At 41.8% G+C, this 23,170-nt stretch overlaps 1 protein-coding gene across 1 annotated transcript in view; it reads right to left on the bottom strand.

The window, feature by feature from the left end:
- Window positions 1–365: 365 nt before the first annotated feature.
- Window positions 366–23,170, bottom strand: part of LOC106571356 (lethal(3)malignant brain tumor-like protein 3) — a 47,894-nt gene continuing 25,089 nt past the window's right edge. Inside the window, exons 18-22 of the mRNA XM_014144345.3 lie at window positions 22,847–22,948; window positions 18,041–18,132; window positions 11,673–11,833; window positions 11,518–11,580; window positions 366–8,257 (exon numbers count right to left, since the gene is read on the bottom strand). Coding sequence (XP_013999820.1) covers window positions 8,114–8,257; window positions 11,518–11,580; window positions 11,673–11,833; window positions 18,041–18,132; window positions 22,847–22,948 — 562 coding nt within the window. The 3' untranslated portion in view covers window positions 366–8,113. The remainder of the gene's footprint in view (window positions 8,258–11,517; window positions 11,581–11,672; window positions 11,834–18,040; window positions 18,133–22,846; window positions 22,949–23,170) is intronic.

Here is a 23,170-nt window from a genome sequence, read left to right as displayed (position 1 = left end):
GAATGGAGCAGAGACACAATGATCAAACAACAGTTGTCAGATGTTGTTCATGTAATAACAAATACTAGAAAATAAAAGATTGTGTTGAACCATGCAAAAATTAAAGGTATTTACTTTCACTGCATGACAATAGAACAAGTAAATGATGTTTCCATTCTTAGGCTGATTATTCTGACAATGTGACAGGAGAAAAAAATAACACAGTGTGACAGGATGTGACAATTATTTGAAATTAGCTAAATAACAGATGCATAATATTCTGTTACTGAAGACTTCAACAAATCCAAAGTGGGTTTAGTGTACACTGAAAGTACAACTTGAGACAGCGGTAACACCTGGGACACAAGTAGACAAGGCAGCCTTAGTGTACTTCTCATTGTATTTATTTGTGAATCAATACAGGTGGAATAAAGGTTTCATCATTATTAAGCTGCAAAAATGGCACGCTCTTTTCCCATTTACATTGCATTGCATAATTCTATACACAGCAGTCTCAGTCACTGGTGTGACAAGAAAGAAAAAGCATTATTAAATCAATAAAAGCAAAACATAAACCAACATTTTCTCTTTAGGTTTCAGTAAAGCCCATTGAAAATAGAAATAGCATATTACAGTCAACTTTTTTCAAGGGCACTAAGTATGCTCTTTGAGATGATCAGCAATGTATCCATTCAATTATATTTAGTGATTGCTTTAGATGCAAGTTCTCAGTGCATTCGGAAATTATTCATACCCCTTGACTTTTTCCACATTTTGTTTCGTTACAGCCTTTTTCTATAATGGATTAGATCATTTTTTCCCGTCATCAAAAAAAAAATCTTTTTTTTTTATACATTTCAATCTATTTTTTCAATTTTCGAAATAAATATACATTCCTGCAACCCGCCTCACCCAATGTGGTACGGATCAGCTATTTTTTCAGACCTTATAACTGTAACCTCCATCAAAGGCTAGCCAGCTAATTAGCTACTAGCTATTTAGTCATTGTTAGCCTCTGCAAGCGGTCTTTACCATTAGCCCGGATAATACTTGCCAGTCTGCACAGCGCGATACCAGCCCTGATCATATCGGACTGCTCTTTTCAACTACATCACCGGATTCCTGCCACAAGCTCCGGAGCTATTGTGACTAACGCCCTTGTCCAGAAGCATGCGCCAGTTAGCCCCGAGCTAGGCCCGTCTCCCGACTAGCAAACTAAGTACACCAACTACAACACTTCTCTTGCCAATTGGCCTGGACCCTTTGTCGACACGGAGCCCCGCCGATCCAACATGACTGGACTGCTGGTCTAGTGACGTAACTCGGCCGATGTGCTCTCAACCGGCCTCTGCGTCGTGGATGTTTGGTGATGATCCATATGCTAGCCCCGGCCTGCTAGCTCCCTGAATGCCGTGTCTCCCGCTCACTCAACATAGTAATCGACTACCGAACTGCTCCTTGTCTCATCTAGTGCTGCTCATTGGACCCTATGATCACTCGGCTACACAGCCGATAACTACTGGACTGTCCATTAACACGAACCGGAACCCCCAACAGAAGCTAGCCAGCTAACTAGCCAGCTAACTAGCTACTAGTCAGTTAGCCACTGCTAGCGGTCATCAGCTAACCTTAGCCCGGTCAATTCCTGCCAGTCTGCACAGCACGATTCAACCCAGAGCATACCGGACTGCTTTTTCTCCACCAAAACTCCATATCTCCAGATTCCTACTGCAAGCTCTGAACCTTTTCACCTGGATCAGCGCAGCTAGCTAGCTGCTATCCGAGTGGCTACTCCTGGCTAACGTCTCTGTCCCGAAGCAAGCACCAGTTAGCCGGGAACTAGCCTCGTGCTAGGCCCATCTCCCGGCTAGCTGAAGAGGTCCATCAGCCACTCCTTGGGCTACAATACCTATTTTGCCAATTGGCCTGGACCCCTTTTACTGCCAACACGGAGCCCTGCCGATCCATCATGACTGGTCTGCCGATGTAACTGTCCGAGGGGGCTACAACAGACTCTTCCGCCGCGACGTCCCCCTAAGGCCCTTCTGCTAGCCCTGGACCGCTAGCTATCTGAGTCCCTATGATCACTCGGCTACGCATGCCTCTCCCTAATGTCAATATGCCTTGTCAATTGCTGTTTTGGTTAGTGATTATTATCTTATTTCACTGTAGAGCCTCCAGTCCTGCTCAATATGCCTTAGCTAGCCCTTTTGTTCCACCTCCCACACATGTGGTGACCTCACCTGGTCTAAATGATGTCTCTAGAGACAAAACATCTCTCATCGTCACTCAATGCCAAGGTTTACCTCCACTGTATTCACATCCTACCATACCTTTGTCTGTACATTATGCCTTGAATCTATTCTTCCGCGCCCAGAAACCTGCTCCTTTTACTCTCTATTCCGAACGCACTAGACGACCAGTTCTTATAGCCTTTAGCCGCACCCTTATCCTACTCCTCCTCTGTTCCTCTGGTGATGTAGAGGTTAATCCAGGCCCTGTAGCACCTACCTCCACTCCCATTCCCCAGGCGCTCTCATTTGTTGACTTCTGTAACCGTAAAAGCCTTGGTTTCATGCATGTTAACATTAGAAGCCTCCTCCCTAAGTTTGTTTTATTCACTGCTTTAGCACACTCTGCCAACCTGGATGTCCTAGCCGTGTCTGAATCGTGGCTTAGGAAGGCCACCAAAAATCCAGATATTTTCCGACAAGTTAGAACTGCCAAAGGGGGCGGAGTTGCAATCTACTGCAGTGATAGCCTGCAGAGTTCTGTCATACTATCCAGGTCTGTGCCCAAACAATTCGAGCTTCTACCTTTCCAGAAACAATTCTCTCACCGTTGCCGCTTCAGCCCCCAGCTGTGCCCTGGACACCATATGTGAATTGATTGCCCCCCATCTATCTTCAGAGCTCGTACTGTTAGGTGACCTAAACTAGGACATGCTTAACACGCCGTCCGTCCTACAATCTAAGCTAGATGCCCTCAATCTCACACAAATTATCAATGAACCAACCAGGTACAACCCCAAATCCGTAAACACGGGCACCCTCATAGATATCATCCTGACCAACCTGCCCTCTAAATACACCTCTGCTGTCTTCAACCAAGATCTCAGCGATCACTGCCTCATTGCCTGCGTCCGTAATGGGTCTACGGTCAAACAACCACACCTCATCACTGTCAAACGCTCCCTAAAACGCTTCAGCGAGCAGGCCTTTCTAATCGTCCTGGCCCGAGTATCCTGGAAGGATATTGACCTCATTCCGTCAGTAGAGGATGCCTGGTTATTCTTTAAAAGTGCCTTCCTCACCATCTTAAATAAGCATGCCCCATTCAATTTTCTTTTAAACAGGAACAGATATAGCCCTTGGTTCACTCCAGACCTGACTGCCCTTGACCAGCACAAAAACATCCTGTGGTGTACTGCATTAGCATCGAACAGCCCCCGTGATATGCAACTTTTCAGGGAAGTTAGGAACCAATATACACAGGCAGTTAGGAAAGCTGAGGCTAGCATTTTCAAACAGAAATTTGCATCCTGTAGCACAAATTCCAAAAAGTTCTGGGACACTGTAAAGTCCATGGAGAATAAGAGCACCTCCTCCCAGCTGCCCACTGCACTGAGGCTAGGAAACACTGTCACCACCGATAAATCCAGGATAATTGAGAATTTCAATAAGCATTTTTCTACGGCTGGCCATGCTTTCCACCTGGCTACCCCTACCCCGGTCAACAGCCCTGCACCCCCCACAGTAACTTGCCCAAGCCCCTACAAATCAGCCGGGCTAGACAATCTGGACCCTCTCTTTCTAAAACTATCCGCTGCAATTGTTGCAGCCCATATTACTAGCCTGGTCAACCTCTCCTTCGTATCGTCTGAGATCCCCAAAGATTGGAAAGCTGCCGCCGTCATCCCCCTCTTCAAAGGGGGAGACACTCTAGACCAAAACTGTTACAGACCTATATATACATATTCTACTCTGCCTTTCTAAGGTCTTCGAAAGCCAAGTTAACAAACAGATCACCGACCATTTCGAATCCCACCGTATCTTCTTCGCTATACAATCTGGTTTTCAAAGCTGGTCATGGGTGCACCTCAGCCACGCTCAAGGTCCTAAACGATATCATAACCGCCATCGATAAAAGACAATACTGTGCAGCCGTATTCATCGACCTGGCCAAGGCTTTCGACACTGTAAATCACCACATTCTTATCGGCAGACTCAACAGCCTTGGTTTCTCAAATGACTGCCTCGCCTGGTTCACCAACTACTTCTCAGACAGAGTTCAGTGTGTCAAATCGGAGGGCCTGTTGTTCGGACCTCTGGCAGTCTCTATGGGTGTGCCACAGGGTTAAATTCTCGGGCCGACTCTTTTCTCTGTGTACATAAATGATGTCGCTCTTGCTGCTGGTGATTCTCTGATCCACCTCTACTCAGACGACACCATTCTGTATACTTCTGGCCCTTCTTTGGATACTGTGTTAACTAACTTCCAGACGAGCTTCAATGCCATACAACTCTCCTTCCGTGGCCTCCAACTGCTCTTAAATGCAAGTAAAACTATATGCATGCTCTTCAAACAATCGCTGACCGCACCTGCCCGCCCGTCCAGCATCACTACTCTGGACAGTTCTGACTGAGAATATGTGGACAACTACAAATACCTAGGTGTCTGGTTAGACTGTAAACTCTCCTTCCAGACTCACATTAAGCATCTCCAATCCAAAATTAAATCTAGAATCGGCCTCCTATTTCGCAACAAAGCATCCTTCACTCATGCTGCCAAACATACCCTCGTAAAACTAACTATCCTACTGGTCATTTACAAATTAGCCTCCAACACTCTACTCAGCAAATTGGATGCAGTCTATCACAGTGCCATCCGTTTTGTCACCAAAGCCCCATATATTACCCACCACTGTGACCTGTATGCTCTCGTTGGCTGGCCCTCGCTTCATATTCGTCGCCAAACCCACTGGCTCCAGGTCATCTATAAGTCTTTGCTAGGTAAAGCCCTGCGTTGTCTTGGCTCACTGGTCACCATAGCAGCACCCACCCGCAGCACGCGCTCCAGCAGGTATATTTCACTGGTCACCCCCAAAGCCAATTCCTCCCTTGCTGCCTTTCCTTCCAGTTGTCTGCTGCCAATGACTTGAGTGAATTGCAAAAATCACTGAAGCTGGAGACTCATATCTCCCTCACTAACTTTAAGCATCAGCTGTCAGAGCAGCTCAAAGATCATTGCACCTGTACATAGCCCGTTTGTAAATAGCCCATCTACCCAACTACCTCACCCCCATATTGTTATTTTTTTGTTGTTGCTCCTTTGCACCCCAGTATCTCGACTTGCACATTCATCTTCTGCACACCTGTCACTCTAGTGTTAATTGCTAAATTACTTCGCTACAACGGCCTATTTATTGCCTTACCTCCCTAATCTTACCTCATTTGCACACACTGTATATAGATTTTTGCTATTGTGTTATTGACTGTACATTTGTTTATTCCATGTGTAACTCTGTGTTGTTGTTTGTGTCGCACTGCTTTGTTTTATCCTGGCCAGGTCGCAGTTGTAAATGAGAACATGTTCTCAACTGCCCTACCTGGTTAAGTAAAGGTGAAATAAAAAATAAATCTACGCACAATGCCCCATAATGACAAAGCAAAAACAGGTTTTTAGACATTTTTGCAAATGTATAATAAAACAACAACTGAAATATGACATTTACATAAATATTCAGACCCTTTACTCAGTACTTTGTTAAAGCACCTTTGGCTGTGATTACAGCCAGTCTTATTGGGTATGACGTTACAAGCTTGGCACACTTGTATTTGGGGAGTTTCTCCCATTCTTCTCTGCAGATCCTCTCAAGCGCTGTCAGATTGGATGGGGAGCGTCACTGCATAGCTATTTTCAGGTCTCTCCAGAGATGTTCGATCGGGTTCAAGTCCGGGCTCTGGCTGGGCCACTCAAGGACATTCAGAGACTTGTCCCGAAGCCACTCCTGCGTTGTCTGGGCTGTGTGCTTAGGGTCGTTGTCCTGTTAGAAGGTGAACGTTCGCCCCAGTCTGAGGTCGTGAGCGCTCTAGAGCAGGTTTTCATCAAGGATCTCTCTGTACTTTGCTCTTTTCATCTTTCCCTCGATCCTGACTAGCCTTCCATTCCCTGACGCTGAAAAACATCCCCACAGCATGATGCTGCCACCACCATGCTTCACCGTAGGGATGGTGCCAGGTTTCCTGCAGAATGTGACACTTGGCATTCAGGCCAAAGAGTTCAATCTTAGTTTCATCAGACCAGAGAAGCTTGCTTCTCATTGTCTGAGTATCCTTTAGGTGCCTCCTGGCAATCTCCAAGCGGGCTGTCATGTGCCTTTTACTGAGAAGTGGCTTCCATCTGGCCACTCTACCATAAAGGCCTGATTGGTGGAGTGCTGCAGAGATGGTTGTCTTTCTGGGATGTTCTCCCATCTTCACAGAGGAACTCTGGTGCTCTGTCAGAGTGACCATCGGGTTCTTGGTCACATCCCTGACCAAGGCACTTCTCCCCGTTTGCTCAGTTTGGCCAGGCGGCCAGCTCTAGGAAGAGTCTTGGTGGTTCCAAACTTCTTCCATTTAAGAATGATGGAGGCCACTGTGTTCTTGGGCAACTTCAATTCTGCAGAAATGTTTTGGTAACCTTCTCCAGATCTGTGCCTAGACACAATCCTGTCTCGGAGCTCTATAGACAATTCCTTCGACCTCATGGCTTGATTTTTTGCTCTGACATGCACTGTCAACTGTGGGACCTTATATGGACAGATGTGTGCCTTTCCATATCATGTCCAATCAATTGAATTTACCACAGGTGGACTCCAATCAAGTTGTACAAACATCTCAATGAGAGTCAATGGAAACAGGATGCACCTGAGCTCAATTTCGAGTCTCATAGTAAAGGGTCTGAATACTTATGTAAATAAGGTATTTCTGTTTTTTATACATTTGCAAACATTTGTAAAAACCTGTTTTCAATTTGTCATTATGGGGTATTGTGTGTAGACTGACGAGGAATCTAGACACAATCATACATTTTAGATTAAGGCTGTAACGTAACATAATGTGGAAAACGTCAAGGTGTCTGAATATCACCCGAATGCACTGTAAATAAACAATAGTGAACAACAGTCCACGTAAAGAAATACCATTGTCTATATGGACTTTTAGATTGAATTAATTCAACCAAACCCCTTCCCCGGGGTTAGTACCTTAAAGTAAACAGACACTTGTCACTGCTTCATAGGGCCTGAACAGTACTGATGAGGACATGACTGTACAATACACAGGAGAAAACAGACCAATGTGACCCATGTTGGTCTTTATACAGGTACTGTATATGGCTATCCATAAAGCATAATAGGTGAGTGCATTTACCAAAGGGAAATTAAATGCAAGGCCTGATGGCTTGTTTTACAGTCTGGTGCCTGTTAGTTTGGTGAATTAATAAAAATCCCTTTCTCCTCTCAGTTATACAGCCTTGTCCTCCAGCACCACCACCCCAGCAGTCAGACAGAAGTAACAAGGATAAAAAAGCATGAGGACTTTCTCATGAATGTATTCATTTCTCTGTGCCACTCACCTGGGGAATCACTGAGCTTCCATTCTCAGTTAGAATCTCTCTGACCTGCATGACATCAACATCCCAGAGAAAACGGAACAGCTAAAGCCCTGTGCAGATGGGACTTTCTACACGATGAAAATGTCAGAGTTGCTGATTGTGATGCACTAAAGGAAATCTGACGCATTTGTTCTACATTTCCAGTTGTAGTTTTTAGGTAGAACGAGCATCCTCGTGGCACCACCCCAACACTAATATAAAAAAAGCCTATACTGTACAATAATATTACACATAATAGAGCTGATGATTGAAAATGACATTTCTCCAATGAGTCAATCACATTAGAGATTCGCAGTATGCAATATGGCTGTCTTAAAAAAAAATATAACTTGTGCAATTCACATGTGCATTCAGTTTGCATGAGATACATCCTCTGGGAAGAAGAAGGGTTCTTTGTGCTTCACATCCTTATCTGTAGACCTCCTTCTTCTGGCTCTGCTCTGCTCAGGGTAAAAATAGTGGCCTCCGACCTTTGTTAGAGCTCATTACATGCCGATTCCTCTGCCGTCTTGAACATCAAGATGGAGTTGTAGATTTTTATGGCTGGACCCAGCTTGATGCTCATGATCCTCACTAGGTCAACCTGAGTCAACAGAAGGAAGGCTTCACCATCTATTTGCTGGACAAAAACATATGAGGGAGGGAAGAGTTAGAGAAGTCTCACGTTTGAAAATGTCCACCATCAAAGCGCTTTCCTAATGAACATTTTTGCCCAAGGAATATGTTTCACTTTCAACCTCCAAAAACATGCAGCTTAGACATAGCGGTGCATAAAGAATTAACTTCAAAGCCAAGGGTTTTTAAGGATTCTCCACCATGAGGGTAATACAAATGACCATGGCTCATTAGAGGGGGTGTTATTCAGGGGTTGAGTCATATTCTACATTTAACAAGCGGTCGTAATATCACCCGCTATTAACACTGACAGAATGGCTTAACATGAACATCATTCTATGAGAAGTTAGATTTCTTATGTTTAATTACTTGGATAATCTGTAGAGAATACCTAAATAGACCTAATTGAGTTTTTGCCTTACGCCACAGGCCTCTGGGACAATCCAATTGATCTATTAAAGGGGCAATCAGTAGATGCCTCATCCATTTTTTTACATATACATTGAAGAATATAACTTATAAATGCCTCTTGAGGTTAGTTTAAATGTTGTACCCCACCAGAAGCCAAAATATAACCTTGTTTTACTCTAATATTTGTAAATGTATATAAAGTATGGCCAAGTGAAAAGAAAAATGGTGAGGTGTGGTGGTACTTTGATTTTTGTTTTGCATAGTATAAAAATTGCAATATTTCAAGAATAAAGTTGAAATAAAATGTGGCACTATTTCGAGAATAAAGTGGTAATATTTCACACACACACACACACACACACACACACACACACACACACACACACACACACACACACACACGGTATCCCCAAAGCAATACCATTCTAACGGCCATGGTGCGTTTTCAGACTACGAAGAGACATGGAGTTGCAGGCAGACATGGCGCCCTTCGATTTTCTCTACAATGTTATCCTCAATCCCCTGCGTATGTCAACACCGTGCATAGTACATTTGAGAGAGTAACAGCTAGGTCAGCAGCCTATATGTCGAAACGAAAGGTTAGTTTACAAATGTGTGCGTAATGGCATGGTGTTTTATGTAGGCTACACTTCCAATGAAGTAGCCTCATAGGACTAGGCTTATTATCTTGTGAATGTAGGTCACAGATTGCGTGGAGAGGGATTGTGCATCCTGTCAAGCTCAAGGGCGGCCCCCAAACCCCTGTCAAGGACCTTGCCATAGAGCAGGGGGAAAGCATAAAGCCCCATCTGGATAAAGCCCCATCTGAGACAGTCATTTGACGTTCCATTGTCATAGCTTAACAGCCAACAGGCCTAGGCACTAGCCTCTCCTAGGTGAACAAGTGGTAGCCTATGTTAGCGTTATAACTGAGACAAATAGCCTATAACGGAGACGATGCTCTTGTTGTGGGATAACCTATGCATCCTTCATTCCTCCCATCATATAGGGAGACCGATAGATGAATATATTCAAACAGTGCCTCAGATGAGCTGGTTTGCGCATGTAGGAGTGGTCCTTGTGTTGCCTCTCCTCCCACAGACACTTACGTAAAACCCCTGGTTCATTGTTCATTCTTCCCGCAGCCGTTGGATAGGCACATCATTTACTTTCACTTGCCCACTGTAACATACGATTAGCCTAGGGTACTCAATCTAGTAGGTCGCTATAGTTTTATAATGGGCTGCAAAATAGTGGTTTTGTAGCGAATTTGGAGAGCAGTTTGACATGGGACATACACACGCATAGCCCACAGTCTCCAGGATCCCAAGATAATGTGTTTTATTAGGTATGCTCATGTAGCCAACTAGCGTATAGCCGTTAGAAGGATAGTTGCCATAAGGGGGAAATACTACTGTTAGTAAAGCACCATGGATAAGGTCATTAATAGTTGCCATTATGCAAAAAATGTTTTGCTAAATGTTTGCCTAGGGTACGCAGCAGAACGTTGTAGCGAATTCGGAGGTCAGACTGACATTTTTGTCATAACACTCCATGGTCGTTAGAAGAGTCTATATCTATAGTTTGAAATTGACAGGGGAAACTTGGTGTGTGAGTGTGAGCTAATAGATCATGTGCAGTGACACCTGTTTGAATGAGTGTATTAGAGCATTAGACTGATGGCCATTTGTTTGTTTTGCCCCTACTTTTTAACACACACACACACACACACACACACACACACACACACACACACACACACACACACACACACACACACACACACACACACACACACACACCTCTGTATGTAACAACATTTACATTTTAGTCATTTAGCAGACGCTCTTATCCAGAGTGACTTACAGTAGTGAATGCATACATTTCATTTTTAACTTTTTATTTATTTTTTTACATTTTTTTTCTGTACTGGCCCCCCGTGGGAAACGAACCCACAACCCTGGCGTTGCAAACACCATGCTCTACCAACTGAGCTACAGGGAAGGCCGGTTCCTCCTGAAAATAATCTGTGGCACAACCTTTTCCAGGTCCTAATACTTATAATAATTATGATTATTATGTGCTTCTTACTAAAGCCAATTCTAAAGTATAATGTCACCAGGTAATCTACAGTAACTAAGACATTTCAATGGTGGCGTGCACAGCATTAGGGAGCCAGGGAGACATGCACTTAACCAAATCCCCTACGTTAATCTTGAAATATAACAGAGACTTTATTCTAAAAATGTTTACTTTATTCGCAAAATATTGGCACCTTATTCTCTAAATATTGCCATTTCATTCTCTAAATATTGGCACTTTATTCTCAAAACATTGGCACTTTTTTTAAAGTACTAGCATGCAAAGAATAATAATTCAAGTACCATCACCGTCACTGTTTATTTGATTAATATTGTGATGCTCCAAATGTAATACATTTAAACTCTATATCTGACATGGTACAGGTGTCTTCTTTTTTTAAGTCCATAACCATGGGTGTGAGGTGTGTACTTTTGTTTCAAAGTAGATTTGTTTAGGACTGCCAAGAAACACTCTGTGTGACCCTGATTTAGCCCACTGCAGTAAAAGTTTCAACTCTGATGCAGACACAGATGTGGAGACCACAGAGCGATATTGTGGAGGTAATGCATCTGATGAAACCAAAATGGGATCTTTATAATCCCACAAGCAGACAGTAAATGGGAAGTCCTTTTCCCAGAAGTCAGTGTGTGTGGTGTGTGTGTGTGTGTGTGTGTGTGTGTGTGTGTGTGTGTGTGTGTGTGTGTGTGTGTGTGTGTATGTGTATGTATCAGTGGTCAGTGAGTTAAAAACTGTACTGTACTGAAACCGTACCTCATCTCTGAAAGTGTGCACGTGTTCGTTACAGCCTGGAAGACCTTGGATGAACTCAATCACCTGTAACACATTGAACATCATGGTTAGTACAGTTATCCAAATTACCCAGACAGTTATTTAGACTGCAAGAAACAATGTAAGTTATCCAGTACCTCCTCCACTGTCCACACAGCCACTTTGCTTGAAGTGATGCCAGCCACGGTGGGTAGCAGCTTGCTGTGCTGGTCCCAGCAGAAAGGAGTGCTGCTGGGGGATGGCGAGGTGCATGGCATGAACACTGACTGGTGAAGGGCTTCCTGTAGTGTTAGCTCTACTGTATGGAAGAGAAGAAAATAAACATACAAAACCTTGAATGAATGAACTTAATTTTAAACAGCAAGGGATCTGTTGCTGTGGCTACCTGTAGATGAACTGCTTGATATTAAATCAGCAAAAGCGATCTGATGGAAGTATCTAGAAATGCTAGAAGAAACAGAATGCAGATGCTTGATGCTCACTCCTAACCATATTAGGAACCAGGGGCAACCAGTCTAATCAGATAGTGGGTTAATGCTGACTGTTACTTTGCTCCAGGCATAAACACATCTTTGAGCATCTTCCAACGTTTATTTCCTAAAATGTATAATTGGTAGTGACAATTCAAGTGAAGTAAAATATTTGGATGTTTTGAGAGTAATTCTAAAGTTTGATGGAACATAAAGATAAATGTTGCCTCAGGAGGAACTAATCTACTGTAGCAAGAGAGGGAGGACCACTTAGAAAGGTTTCAGCCAATAGCAAAGGCCACAGTCACAAATGGATGGGTCATAACTCTTTAGTACGAATTGAATGACAGTTGTGACACAGCAACTTCATGTAACTTTACTTTGGCGGATGGATGGAGAAAACTAACAACAAAGCACTCAAGGACATTATTATTCATGTTTCAGGGAAATGGGAAGTATTTTTTGGAAGAGTCTTCACTCGCCATTCTGCTGAGTAAATACCTTTGGGACACGGAGTGTTATATATGAAAATGCATGTTAGAGAATGACCACTACTCATTAAATCTATAATATACAGTGGGGTCCAAAATTAAAATGTAATTAAATTATATTGTATGCTCCAAAAAATTGGGAAATATTTTACATTTTATTTTATATTAATACAATTGCTCAGAGAAAGAGATTCTGTATAACAAGTAATACTTTTTTCTCAAAAGGTAGGGCTCAAAATTATTGACACCCCTGTTTTCAATACCTCACCTTTCGAGGATAACGGAACTAAGCCTTTTTCTAAAATGTTTTATGAGTTGGAGAACACATTGGAAAGGATCTTAGCAGTGGCGCCTCACCCATTAAGGCGTTGGGGACGGCACCCCACTTGTGTTAAATTGTTAACAAATATATTATATATTATATCATTCATGGTTTATATTCTCTTATTTCCTCTTTCAAAAATATATTGTTTAAAACAAGCTGTTCAGTTACCTACTACTCAGCCCCTCAGTAGTGCTGAGTGATTAGTGGTTTTTGAGGTCGGTACGGTGTTGATTCGATTATTGAAAAAATAATCACGGTTTTTGATTTCGGTTTAGATTTTTTTTATACATTAAATGCATTATGAAATCGAGCTTTTTAACAGAAATTTCAAACCCCAAAATAATGAGAATTCAATTTCCAAAACATTGAAAATATTGCATTGTCTCTGTCAGGTCCACATTGGGTAGACATAAATAGGAAATTATTATGAAATACAAAAATATTTCAGTTGTGTATATAACTTAGTTTTTATTTAATAACTTAATTATTTTTCATTCCTTAAAATCATCATCGCATCTCTGCTCATGCAGTAGCAGTCTGCCAGCTAAACCTAATGTTATCTATGTGCTCCCCATACTGTACTGTCTTTAGTCATCCTATTTAGCTAGTGTAATGGTAATGATATGATTTTAATCCCTATTGAGACTTGACAAGCTATCTGCTGAGGTGAGACGTGAAGAGGGGGACTCACAAAATTTGTCTCTGACTTCCGTTTGTTTGTTTTCACTCCCGCTGTGCCGCAGATTGTTCTTTTTTGAGGGGGATTTGTAATAAAGATAATCTAACGTTTTACCTAATGATATATAAGGAGGGCATTTGCACAACATGTTTCACAACAGCACACAACAAAATTCCAGAGACATATTGAGCGACCAACTGATACCAATCACGACCACACCCAGAGACAGATGGCTGACTTAAGCCCTAGCCACACGAACTGACCACTGGTGTAAAGAACAACATTCCATGAATATCGCAAGCACCCAGACACGAATTACCAGAAATACACACACACACACACACACACACTTAGGTGTGTTGGACTCCGAGGACAAAGGACACTGCCAAGGGCCAATGGGAAGTCGACACCACCTGGAGAGTGGACCGTCCCTCCACTCATCGACCAGTCAGGAGAGCGGACCTACTAGACTCAACGTCAACACACTGTTATTTCATTGTATAAATTGGATGTACACTATGTTTCGGGGCTCTCTTCTGCTAGTTCCCTATGCGCTAAACGAAGGAGTCCGTGCACGCTCAGCCAAATATCTTTGTCTCATAATAAACTGCCTTACTATAAACTGAATCCACCTGGTACAGCGTCTTGACTTGGTCTCCTTCTCAAGTAATTGATCATCAACACTAGCCTGCCTAAGTACTGTAGCCTACAGTATGCTGCATGGCTGTCTGATTAAATAATTGTACTCGTTTTTCATAGTAGATAAGGCATACTTTCACGAACTGTCTCTGTCCCTCTCGTTGTTGTGTTCTGTACATTCCTCTATCGTGTGGATATTTAACCTAACTTGGCAGGCGTAAAAGTGTATCCATCCACAGATCTAGAGTACCAGTCAAAAGTTTGCACACACCTACTCATTCAAGGGTTTTCCTTATTTTCACTATTTTCTACATTGTAGAATAATAGTGAAGACATCAAAACTATGAAATAACACATATGGAATCATGTAGTAACCAAAAAAGTGTTAAAAAAATCTAAATCTATTTTATATTTCAGATTCTTCAAAGTAGCCACCCTTTTCCTTGATGACAGCTTTGCACACTTTTGGCATTCTTTCAACCAGCTTCATGAGGTAGTCACCTGGAATGCTTTTCCAACAGTCTTGAAGGAATTCCCACATATGCTGAGCACTTGTTGGCTGCTACAGGAATGAGTAGGTGTGTCTACTTTTGACTGGTACTGTATATATAATGATGAGATGCTCATGTCTCCGGGACCTAACAATGGGAGTCGTTGTCGAACTAAGTTGAATATTTGCTTAAATGAAAACTACAACTCCCTTAAGCCCAGCATCCCACAAAATACTTGCCTTGATTTCAGTCGTAAATTATTTAATTTCTCTCTAGCGAAACGCCGCATTGGGCTCACTAAAACCCCTGAACTAAATGGAATTAAAGAAATTGAACCAACGTCGGTCAATTAGTTGTTTAAAACCAGAAAAAACGAAATGTCGGTTAATCGCTCAGCACTACCCCTGTGATTCTGCCAGCAGCAACAGCTCCGTGTGCGCATAGGCCCGGCGAACATTGTTTGGATTGTTTTACCAGCCATTTGCTATGAGGGGGAACTGCCCCAATGAAATCACAGGACTTCATAGCATAAATTATAACAGCACAAAGTAAATGGATCGTCCTGGGGCCCTCAAATGTGGACTCAGTCAAAACTTCTGGGTCTGCTCTAGTCTCCCTCCCAATGAGTCTCCTGCACCAGACGGCTTGAGATTAGATCTGCTCTATCAGGTACAGATGGTGCTAAAACTAAAAGCAAATTGTAATTAAATAAATAATCATAACAGTCATCGGAGTCTGTCTGGGACCTGATAAACCGGACATCTACATCCAACAAGAGTCAAAGGACAGAGAGATACACTAGCTCGAACCTTCTCATCGTGGATCTGGTAGGACAAAAAAGCATGACAGTGGCTGGCCAATTCCCCCCATGGTATTCAGGTGACAGGGCGACATGTTTTGTGGACTTAAACAGCATAAAACTGGGTGTATCACAAAGCATGATCAAATGAATTAGCATGCTACAATACATTTTTAGAAACATAGAGAAATAGTTTGGTAAATGTTGGGGTCAAATTAACCAGTTATCTACCTTTGATAAGCAGCTAGCTAGCTATAGCTAGCTTGCTAGCTAGTTAGCTCCCATTCCAAATTCAAGTCTTTCTAAACTAATATCTGACTAACTCAGAAATATTAAAGTTGTTTCAGAATGAAACTAGCTAGCGCATCATGCTTTGTGACATGTTAGCTAGCGATCCCCAGTTAGATAATGTATTTTCACTTATTGCATCTGCATTCTTGTTGAGTTCTCCCAGGTGCACCCGTTAGTTCGTGAGCTGGCTGCTCGTTCTAAATAGTATCATCTAATCTGTTCAAAACAGTGGCAGCATATGCAGCATTTGTCATTCGGTTTTTGACATGCAAAAGTGAAATGTATTTATGCTGTTGTTCAAATGCACAAATCACTTATATATCTTCTCAAATAAACAATCGGTAGTTCGAAAACTTGGCATCATATTTTTGTCATGCTGCTTTGTTGACTACTCCAACGACCCCGCGCCCCTGGTATTTAGCCAATCAGCGGCCACCACTGGATCTTAGATCATTCCTCCATACAGAATCATTCCAAAGCCTTGCTATCCTTCGTCTGCGCTTATGGACTGCCCTCTTCAATTTAAATGACAGGTTTTCAATGAGTTTCAAGTCCAGAGACTGATGCAAAATGTTGATTTTCTGTTGAATTAACCATTTCCTTGTGTAATTTGATGTGTGCTCGGGGTTATTTTCTTGCTGGAAGATCCACTTGCAGCCAAGTTTCAGCCTTCTGGCAGAGGCAACCAGGTTTTTGGCTAAAATGTCCTAGTACTGGGTAAAGTTGATGATGCCTTAACCATAACAAGGGCCCCAGGACCAATGGAAGCAAAATAGCCCCATAACATCCACCACCATTTAGTAGGTAGGGGTAGGTATGTGGTATAGGGTTCTTTTCTGCTCATGCATTCTAATTGAGACTGCAAACCCACCACTGGAGCGCGTGGTTAAGGAGCTCTATTTTCATGTCATCTGACCAAAGCACCGGTTCCAATCCATGTGCCAATGCCGCTTACTAAACTCAAAAATAAATATGTTGGATGACATGAAATACAGCTATTTGGCCAAGCACACCAGGGGTGGGTTTGGCGTCGAAATGAGAATGCTGCCTAAATTTGTTTTGTGTGTAAAAAAAAGATTTTGAAAGAAATAGCGCCCCTTGTGTGCACTGCCGGTAATACCATATACCACGGTATGGTACAGTAATGGTATGAAGGTATGAAAATCTGAACCGCCCAACCCTAACGAAAACTAATTCTGTCTGTCTTTGTATTCAAATAATATTTGCTTCCAGCTTGCTAGCCTTTGATGAGTTTTGACTATAAACTTGAAATATTGTTAATTATCAGGTATTCTATTGAAATATTGAGAGCCATAGTCTGGTTTCTACACCAGAAGTTAATGGTTATCTGTAGGAGGAATGTATATGGTGGAGGCAATTAAGCTTGGAATGTATTAAGTAAAGGAAAAGCAATCACGTGTGCAGGCATTGATAAGGGTGGAGAGATGTGGTTTAGTGAGGAATGGGGGGCCGAGGTCAGGGCAGGTAAGTTTATTGCCCGCATCACTTAACTTCCTGCCTAGCAATAAAGATGTCATGTTTAGAGAGAAGGAAGAGATTCCAACCAAATTGGGGTATATATACTAACACTGGTGGAAATATGTCTTTGCCTGTTCAGTTGTTCGATCCTTTGGGTGAATAAACTTGGTTGGAGCTTTTATAGTGTCCGTTAGTTTCTTACTCTGTTATTTAGAACCTAACACCTTCTATCCCTTCAGAAGAGTGAGAACTCACAAAGACACAAAGGACCAGAGCAGAGCCTTTGATGCTCTGAAACAGGGACGTCACACAAATAACCCTGAATCCAGAGACTGTATTGTAGAAGGAGTGAGTCATTCCTATTGCTTTAAGGTTATGTTCACACTACACTTCAAGGACTGCTTTGGTATGCGGTGTAGTTTGGTTTAATTTGGAGAGGATGTGAATATTGGAATTTTGCTCAATAAATGAACTGAAACCAAAGGAGCTAGGACAAGAAACAAGATATATTATCTGTGCCAAAGACATGAACATTTACATAATTACACTGTGTAAAACTGTTTTGATAGCTTGTGCCTAGCTCTGGCAAGAGAGTAAGGGGAGAGAAATCCCAAGAGGTGTACACATTCAGCATAGTAAAAGACAGAGAAAGTGATGTAATTCTGGATTAATCTACATTACTGATTCATACTGTGAAGGAAGGCACGGGGTAAGATGAGTGGGAGGCGATAGATCAGACTATATTGGGGAAACACTGTGCAGTGATGCTCTTGATATCCTTTTAATGATAAGAAAATCTCCAGTGGGAAGAATATAATGTTACTTAGAGACAGTTCAGTACCTTTGGTTTCAATTATGCATGGCACCTCACTCTTCAACTCCTCGTCCTCCACCAGCTCCTCTACCTTCTTCTGCTTGCAAGGCCGCCCAACCCTGGAAGAGAGAAGGGGGTCAGTAGAGACACACAAACAGGTCTTGCAGGAACTGGGATCACACAATTTGGAAAAACATTTTTCATGACATACTGAGTTATTACTTAATTAATTATCACAGTACATTCCAAGATGTTCTAATACCTTCACTACTCCTGGGGTGAAAATGTAATGTAAATTGTAATCACTCCCAAATCCCAAAAATTGTTCGGTCATACTCAATCAACATGCTGCTCTGAAGAGTCTTGATAATTCATAAATAACAGGGTAATGACTTGAGCTTCTCTCTAAATTAAACTTAGCGAACACCTTCGGTCCCCTCTCTTTTCCATGTCTTCAGAAATTGTTTTGTGCATTGGACTGAAAGCAGGTTCCAACTCCTGAATAAAACACAGAGATAAAACTTGGTGCCAGTCCCCAGACAACCACTTTCTCTATGCAAATAACATTACTCAACATTTTAACAATCAACATTTTTTTATGAACATTTTAAGAATAAAGTGAAGTTTTTGGTGAATTTCATGTTAGCCTATATAAATCAAGCTGCCCACATATTCCACATATCAGTTCTCTGAAATGCCAACAGTTCTGTGGCCATGCTTGTGGAGTAGAAATACTGTACATTTATAGTGAAATGGGATTGAGTGCATATTAGTGTAAATACCTGCTGGTAATGACATTAAAGTGTTTTTACAAGAGAAACACAGCATTATGTCATTTATTTATATATTACTTTAAACCTGAGGCAAACAGTGCATGATGGATTTGGTAGTGTATGCTTGAGGAGTAATTTCTACTACTAGGCCTTACATAACCACAATGAAAGGAGGGCAACTGGAGGGCAGGCATTAGTCAGATGACAGTTTGACAAAGGTTGGGGAAGCTGATGTAGAGAGGCTTGGTAAGTAGAGCAATCTTTAATTCTACTACCGTGACTCTGCGGCTCTCTGTGTGGGCTCTCTGTGTGGCTCTGTGTGAAAATAGATAGGTGCTGATCTTAGCCCATGAACATTAAACTCTCAAGTCCAGAAAAAAGCACTTAAAGAAATAACCTAAATTGTGTATCGGTCACTTGAAGGAGGACGTGTACACTCATTATTAGGTACACCACCCCGTTCATGAAAATGGATCACTCCTACACAGTGAGTCACGTGGCCGTGGCTTGCTATATAAAGCAGGCAGACAGGCATCGAGGCATTCAGTTACTGTTCGATTGAACGTTAGAATGGGCAAAATTTGTGACCTAAACAACTTTGAGCATAATATGATCATCGGCGCCAGACACGCCGGATCCAGTTTCTCAGAAAGGTTCGTCCTGGGCTTTTCAAGCACAATAGTGTATAGGGCTGTCCCCAACAAACAAAAAGTTTAAAATCTTGGTCGACCAAGAGTCGTCTGTTCGATTGAGCGGAAAAAAATTAAACATGTATTTTTCCATATATACTGTAGACACACCCTATGTGTTTCAATAAAATCAACTAAATACACTGAACTTGTCTGATACTTTAAGAGCACTACTTGATGAAATAATTAAGACACAAATGACTCAAGAGGGAGCCTGATGGCCACGCTGTGTTAATCTTTTTTACAGCCATTTCGTTTCTTATTTGTTTCTCTGACTGAAAAGTAATGTTACCGAAATCCATTTGTTTAAAAAAAACATTCCCTATTTGCTCAACCCTTGCTCTCTTTATGTGAAACAAGTATGCATCGCATGCATGTGACCAATAGGGCCTGACCTACTGAATAGCCTATCATAATAGCCTATCATAATAGCCTAGTGGTTAGAGTGTTGGGCCAGTAGCCGAAAGGTTGCTGGATCGAATCCCTGAGCTGATGAGGTAAAAATCTGTCATTCTGAACAAGGCAGTTAACCCACTGTTCCCCGGTAGGCCATCATTGTAAATAAGAATTTGTACTTAACTGGCTTGCCTAGTTAAATAAAAAATAATAATCACATCAATAAATTGGTTATAACAAACTCTGAACGCCATAACACATGTGACAGCAAAATTGATGCAGAGGATGGGAAATAGGAACTTGAAATGGGCGAATGTTTACTGGTTGCCCAGGAGGGAAAGGGGAAGTCAGATGTATTTGACTTAGTTGTGGAAAATACTGTAGATCATGCAAGCGTGCTGTGTGAGTATTATGTGTGTGCCAAACAGATGCTGTTAGATTACAATATTATATTGTTTCTGACCATTTGGAACAGTGTAAACAACACTAAATTGTGTACCAGTGTCTGTTCTAACCAAAACACTTTTTGTATAAAGCAAAGACTTAAAACAGTTACATGCATTCGTGAATTGCGGTTTATTTATGTTTAGGCTAATTATTCAGCTCCCTTATTTTATGCTTGATTGCATATCAAAGCATGAATGATTCGTATGCTTCGTGATGACATGAACAATTATTAATTATTGATTGATACATTAGCTCAGCAGTTCCCAAACTAGGAGTTGCGACGCAATGTGGGGTCGCCTGATGTGAAAATGGGGTTGCGGGAGAAAAACATTTATATACAAAAAATACTAATATATTATAAAATCGTCTTTGTATCTCAAAATCATTGCCATATGGTTAACCTTAACAATCTAAACGAAAATTACTCAAATATAAAACATCAAATTCAACCAGAGAGTGCCCTTAGATCATGGGAAAAGGCCGCACTTGACCATTGCACTTGAATTATTCCCACAGTGAATGGCTAGGTTACACAATGAAATCACACACTATTGCAGAGACTTTGATATTACTGGCTTCAATTGATATGGTGAAAACAATGTGTGGGGAGACAGAGGCACACAAACACATCAATACCTTTGTCAGATTACATTGTTAAACAAAGAATTTATGCTATTACGAGCAATCAAGAGGAGACTGACTGAATGACTCAAAAACTGCCCAGCTTATGCTCTTACGTTAGCTGTGAGGACCGAGATGCGCATGCATTGACTTTAGGTCACTATACATGTCGGGGGATGTTATTCACAAGGACATATTTTTCTGTCTCACGATTCCTGAGAATGAAACAGCACAGGGGATGTTCAGTGTGCTGCATGGCTATATTGATGAAAAACTGATTAATCATGTGACCGAATGCATTCACGGATCACTACGGAAGAGTTTTGGTTCTTGACTCAAAGGGAATTCCCTCTGATCATGCAACTCAGAATTCCAACTCGGGAACTCAGGCCTCTTTCTAGAGCCCCAACCTTCTGACCTGAAGATCACTGACATCATGATTTGACCTAGTATTTTCAGTTCCCAGTTGTCTTGAAAGCACCATAAAACTCACAGTACCCTTTGCCAGCTCATATCTGTGTGAAGCTGGATTCGGTACTATCGTTTGCATTAAAACTAAATACCGATCCAGGTTGGATGTGACAGCAGAGATGAGGAGTTTACTGTCGACCACGCCCCCTAACTTTGAGAAGGTCAAGCTCACCCATCTCATTAGTGGTGGTGAGATAAGATAGATTATGTCAGACTAATTTGCAATTGACTGTCATACCATCACATACTTTTAATGTGGGGCTGAGTTGAATAGACCATCAGAAATACTGTTATAATGTTGACTGGCATAGCCCCAAATAAAAAAGTTAATTATAGATTTTTTTTTCACATGGTTGGGGTTTGCGAGAATTTTCAGATATCAAAATGGGGTTGTGGGCAAAAAAAGTTAGGGAACCCCTGCAGTAGCCTATATATTGAAATATAGGCCTAAGAAGGTTACGGTATTAAGACTAAACAGGAAGCGCTCTTAGGCCTACAGCTCGGTGCTGGTTATACAAGGCTGCGTGCATATTATGTGTGACTAACATGTGTTGTTAGATCACAATGTTTGGAACAGTGTAAACAACACTAAATAATTTAAAAGTAATATCAGTCAGTTCTAATGGGGGGAAAGCCTTTATTACAGCATAGCAAAGATTAAAAACAGCCACATTTGTGAAATTGCTTTATCCTACAGTTTGTGGTTGAGTGAGGCTTGGTGTTCTCAACACCAATATGCTGGTTAACTTTGCTATTATGCACATACAGAAGCAACATGCAGTACCAGTCAAAAGTTTGGACACACATTCCAGTTAATTTTTTAAAACTATTTTCTACATTGTAGAATAATAGTGAAGACATCAAAATGCATGTAGTAACCAGACAAGTGAATGAGTAGGTGTGTCCAAACATTTGACTGGTACTGTACAGGGAAAGGCACCAATTCAACGGCAAACTGAAGATTATGTTTCAGAACCGCGGACAGTGACTGCTATCCAACGCGTAATAAATGTTAAAAAATATTATATTTATTATATAAAAAAAAAAATGTGGGGGGGGGGGGGCATTTTTATTTTGTATTATATTTTACTGCCCCTTTCTCCCTAATTCTGTGATATCCAATTGCGATCCAATCACGATCTTGTCTCATCACTGCAACTCCCCAACAGGCTTGGGAGAAGTGAAGATTGAGTCATGTCTCGCAGATTTCACACAAACATCAGAAATTCACAAGCTAGTCACAACCTGTTACGTGACTAGCAAATCAGGTCCTCACAGTCCTATCAAGAGTCCAACACTGGGCCGGCAGGCAGGCAGGCCGGCAGGCAGTAATAACACAGTACAGTCACACACCACTCCACCATCAGATTTAATGCGAGGTCTGGCAGCCATTCCGGAGAGCAGGGCTATTCACATGCATTGTAAGGACCACTCACCTCCTCTTGGGCTCTGTGCCGGCGGGTTTCGCCATGCCGCTGCCAGCCATCTCACACCTGCCAGGCTTTTCCAGGTGATTTGTGTTGGCGCTTAAGTGCTTGCTAAGAAATTGTCAGAGAGAGGAATTGCTTTTAAGTTGTGCAGAAAGAACATCCATAATAAGAGAGACATGGCTGGCGGGGAACTGTTAAGAATGTTGAGTCACTTCAGACAGAAATAGATGAGGGCTGTTCACACTTATTTGGGTGTTAAGCTGCTAAAATGCTTGAAGGAATTTGGAAATTCAGTTATATTTCAAAATATGAAGCTACACAATGATAGCT

The sequence above is a fragment of the Salmo salar genome, chromosome 15 (assembly GCF_965601325.2).
Source record: "Salmo salar chromosome 15, fSalSal1, whole genome shotgun sequence".
Lineage (NCBI taxonomy): Eukaryota > Metazoa > Chordata > Actinopteri > Salmoniformes > Salmonidae > Salmo > Salmo salar.
Note: the sequence above shows the minus strand (reverse complement) of the source record. Positions and strands in the feature narration are given on the sequence as shown.